The sequence below is a fragment of the Haplochromis burtoni genome, unplaced genomic scaffold (assembly GCF_018398535.1).
Source record: "Haplochromis burtoni strain Fernald_Lab_line unplaced genomic scaffold, NCSU_Asbu1 Contig_15, whole genome shotgun sequence".
NCBI classification, from domain to species: Eukaryota; Metazoa; Chordata; class Actinopteri; order Cichliformes; family Cichlidae; genus Haplochromis; species Haplochromis burtoni.
The window spans coordinates 120,780-125,491 of NW_024582376.1; the positions used below are offsets into that span (position 1 = coordinate 120,780).

A 4,712-nucleotide genomic window follows, 5' to 3' on the forward strand; every position below is an offset into this window, starting at 1 on the left:
ATGCAGTATATATATATATATATATGTATATGTATATATATATATATGTGTATATTATGTATATATATATATATATATGTATATGTATATATATATATCTATATATATATATATATATGTGTGTGTGTGTGTGTGTGTGTGGATTATTTATAATTTTTTTGTGGCAAGTAAAAGTGTTAAAGTTAAAAAAAATAAAACTGTTGCAACAGTACAACACACTTTTTGATTTTTATGTTAACCATATTAGAGAGAATATAACATGGAGGTCTTTGAGAAAGATGTGATCTTAAAAATTTTTTTTAAAAAAAAGTATAATTGCTTTATAGGTTTATTCAGATGCATCACACAAAGACTTGCTGATTTGAAATTCTAGTGAGATCACTCCAGATGCCGATGATGTGGTAAGAAAGTTTCTTGAGAAGTGAAATGCTGCCTAAATTTCTGAAATAACAAGTAATCTGACATGATTCAGAGTGAAAGAGATGAAAATGAGGAACGTTTAAAAAAAAAAGAAAGTGCCATATTAGCAGTGAATGACTCAGCAGTCACATGATGGCAGCTGATTTTGTAAGTGCCGTGTATCAATACTGATTTACTGTTTTTAGAAACTCTTTATTTGTAGTTGATGAGTTTTTACTGTCATACTTTAAGAGTTGGGGGAGCAGCTGAACAGTTACTGGTACTGCAGCTTCACCTTGTGGTTACTTAATGTAAACATCCCAAGATGGAGAGGTTATATTCCCAAGTGTTTTTTGTTTTCTCAGGCAGCCACACTTCACCACTAATTGAGTGTGGCAGAAAGGGTTGTGTTGCATGTCACGTTCATTCTTTTCTTTGATTGGCATCTTTTATGCTGTCCTTATATCCAGCATTTATTGTATCATTTTGCTAGCATATACTGTACTTAGTCGCACGCCTAAGTGACCGTTTCAAAAATTCAGGAAACTCAAAATACAAGAGAACTCTTCGGTTACAGTAATAACACTCGGGATACTGCCAAATTTTGTTGTAAAAAGGATTTTTTCACTTCTGATATAAGCACACTTATAATAGGTTATCTAAACCCAGTGTTGGGACTAACGCGTTATTAAGTAACGCGTTACAGTAACTACGTTATTATTGTGGTAACGAGCACGGTAACTAGTTATTATGCCAAAATCAGGAACGCGTTAGTCGTTACTGGGATTTAGATAGGGTCGTTACTCGTTACTTCGTGTGGTGGCTATCGCGGAGCTTCCACAGATTCAGTAACATTAGCAAGTGGTGGAGGCCAGCAGGTGGATGAAGGAAAAGGGACGCAGAAGGAAAAGAGACCCGAGGCGGCCGCCGGTCCAAGTGTGAACTGAACTTCAGGTAAGAAGTTATGACCTGCAGTCTCTCTGGGTCAGATATGAACCAAGTTTAGGTGGAGTTTATTTTCGTTATTCTGACTTTTTCCGTACTGCGTGCTAGCTAGCATGACGGAGTTTCTATACAGCTGGGTGGTGCTATGAAGTTAATGATGTTGAACTTTATTTTGTTCATAAGTTATTAGAGTTGCCAACCGTCCCGTCTGGTATTCAGAGAAAATATTACGTGTTTCTTATTGAGGTGAAAAGGAACAGTTTGTCCCGTAATTCAGCTACAATGAAAAAGACACAAAGCTGGAGTTATTCTGTGTCTTTGCTGCACAGCTGCCTCTTCTTCTTTCATTCTCCCCCCTCCCTCTCCCGTTTCTACTTCAATCATGAAACTGATCAATGATCAGCTGATCGGCTCTCTTGTTTGTTTATCGCCCACTTTGCGCCGAAAGAGGAAACCAGCGGATGTCGCGCTAAACAACAGCAGCACGTTTAAGCTTGATCAGCTGTTGTTAGAATTTATTTAATATTAATTTCTAGTATCAGCTGATGTTTGCTGGAGCCACAGCTGTAAACCTGCTGGTCATGATATGGTTTGGTTATGTGGTGAGAGGGAAACATGAAGATGAAACCAGGAGATGTCCTTACTGGATCATCAGAGCTGTGATGGAGAAACAGGTTTACCTTTTAGGTGACATGAATGAGTTGAAGGGAAGTTATGAACTGTTTCTGAGAGACAAATAACACCAGGATCCTTTTTTAGGTAGCTGACAGCTGGTAACTGTGCAGGGGCGGGTCTAGCAAAGTGTTGCCAGGGGGGCAGGTAGGGCATTAACAGGGAGAGGGGGGCACAAAGAAATACTTTTCTTTCTTATTCTCATTTAAAATGTCTAGCTTTTAAAAAATAATTATCTGAATCTTACAACAAACGATTGATAGATTGATGCATATATACCATCAAAACAGTGTACATCACTGTCACAACAGTGTTTATTTTCATTCAAAGGCTTTATGATTTTTCCTATAATGGTGGGCCGGTCTCTAGTCAAAATGCCCGGGCCAATTTTCTGTCCCAGTCCAGCCCTGTATGCAGCTCATCTGCAGTCTGGTGTTACCTACATCTTCCTATTCAGAAGGCAGAATTTCTGAGTTCTGAGTACAATCGAAAGCACCACGACTGCAGTTTTTGTGTTGGATGTAAAAGGCGCACATGACGCTGTGACGTAGGCTAGAATCATGGCAGCAGTCAATGACGGTCCAGGCGTGGGATTTCTCTCGTGGAAATATGCACATTATCTTTTCCTTTCTATTGGTAGGTGGCACAGTGCACTTGTGGCAAGTAAGCAAGCTAGAAGACTGGCAAAGTTATGGAAGAAACACATTAACAAGAGAATTCTGAGTAAAACCAAAGTTACTTTCCCTAGTAACTAGTTACTTTGAAAGTAACGAGTAACTTGAAGTAACTGAGTTACTTTTGAGAGAAGTAACTAGTAATGTAACTAAGTTACTATTTTAAAGTAACTTACCCAACACTGTCTAAACCCATTGTGAACTGAGTATCATTTTAACTCTTTAAACACACACAAAACAAAATTTTGTGATGTGAAATCAAGATTTACTTGTTATCTGAGTTCATACAGTCATGCTATATTATACATATATTACAGATCCCAGTGGTTGAAGGGGAACCACAAATGTTGCCACACAAAACAATGACTTTATTTTCAGTGACTTCTGAGCACAAATGAGAATTTTTTTAAAAAACAGCTGCATCACTGTGGTTTGAGATATACTGAAACCCGACCACAGAAACTCTACAAATAGTTTTGTGCTTCAAAAAGTTTGACTACGATGGCTTCGTGGGGCTGCAGTCTGAGACTGTAGAGAGATGTGGACCCAAAACGATCCATCCCTGTGCTGGCTACAAACAGCCCGGCATCAGGCAAGCTCGAGGCCCAGGCAGGATCCAGGCTTTGAGGCTGAAACTCGAAGTTGAGCAGAACAAGGAAGTGGACACAACCCCAGGAGCGTAGAAAGGCAAGAATTGGGGGAGATAAAGGAGAGGAAAGAGAGGAGTTGGAGGATGACGAGGTGTTGAAAGGGAGGAAGGTGAAACTGCCATATTGAAGCGCTTCTTCTCTGGCTTTGGAGAAGCTGAGGGAGGAGAAGAGCTGAAGGGCTGCACGGTTCATTTTGCCCTTTTCCTGAGGAAGAGGGGAGGATGGCGACAAATGTGAGAAAAATAAATACAATATGCCCCAAATACTGCAACAGCTTTGCAAGAGTTCCAACTGCATTTGTGAAAAAAAAGTCAAAGAACAAATCTTATTGAGACATTTTTAGAGCACAAGCTAGCTTCATACTGAGTGTTTGGTATCTAGTAGCTCGTCCATCTCTCTGTGAGACATGCAAATTTTCAGTGGCGTATAATACAAGCTGCAATGTTTCAGATGACATCGTTAGCGGTTAAAAATCATTCATCAATCAATTTAAAGTCTCAAACAAGGCTTTACCTTTGTTTTCTCCATGTCTTTATCATACTGGATTGCTGGTGATCCTGGCAGAGTCATCACCAACACCAGGAGTAACTTCTTCAGTTCCTGAGATGCGTTGCCTCCAACCTGAGGAGACTGCGGAGCGCACACATTCCCAGATCTCTGATGTTGAACCTCTACAACTGTGCCATCAGCAGCGTTCTGACGTATGGATTTCTAGTGTGGTTCCCCAGCTGCACCAAGGGTGGTGAAAGAAGCTGGCAGAATTATTGGAATAAGTCTGCCAGAGATTAGTAATATCTTCCCCACTCGCTGTCTGAGACGGGTGCACAGTATTCTGCGGGACCAACATCACCCTGCGCGCCACCTTTTCCACCTGCTGCCCTCAGGGAGAAGGTACAGGTCTATACAGGCCAGAACATCCAGACTGGCCAACAGCCTGTATCCACAGGCTGTGAGGCTCCTGAACTCTCTGCCCCCCTCTCACGGACAATAACCATATCCAACTTCTTAATAGCACTGAACTTACTTGTCAGGTTCTCATGTTTACTTGTCATGTTCTCATGTTGTTGCTAAGGATTGTCTTATTGCACTGGAGTCACACTGGGTTAAATATTTACACTTGGGTTTTAAGGGGTATTTATTATTTTCTTCATTATTTTATTTACGGGTTGTACGGAAGCCCCAAATGCAATTTCATTGTTCTCTGACAATGACAATAAATAAATAAATACAAATACAATACAAAACTACTAACTTTCCAAACCAAAGCTGAAAAAATAAATATGTAATGAAAAGTAGTGCATAAGAGCTGCGGTTTTTAGTATCTTTGTCGCATCTTTGTAGTCTGATGCTTGTAAACTGTCACATAGAAAGT

General features: G+C 40.0%; 1 protein-coding gene across 1 annotated transcript; it reads right to left on the reverse strand.

Annotated features, from left to right (window-relative positions):
- Nucleotides 1–2,893: 2,893 nt before the first annotated feature.
- LOC102289952 lies at nucleotides 2,894–4,491 on the reverse strand. Its single transcript, XM_014329911.2, has 2 exons — nucleotides 3,854–4,491; nucleotides 2,894–3,544 (listed from the first exon to the last, which is right to left on the reverse strand). Exons 1-2 carry the CDS (start codon nucleotides 3,908–3,910, stop codon nucleotides 3,155–3,157), a joined length of 447 nt encoding a protein of 148 aa, XP_014185397.2. The 5' UTR covers nucleotides 3,911–4,491; the 3' UTR covers nucleotides 2,894–3,154.
- Nucleotides 4,492–4,712: the final 221 nt, after the last annotated feature.

What these genes read in the sequence shown, in the direction of transcription:
- LOC102289952 (XM_014329911.2), bottom strand. Translation starts at nt 3,910, where the DNA reads ATGACTCTGCCAGGATCACCAGCAATCCAGTATGATAAAGACATGGAG. An exon ending in AAGACATGGAGAAAACAAAG is followed by an intron (nt 3,545 to 3,853) that starts GTAAAGCCTTGT and finishes CCTCTTCCTCAG; the next exon opens with GAAAAGGGCAAAATGAACCG.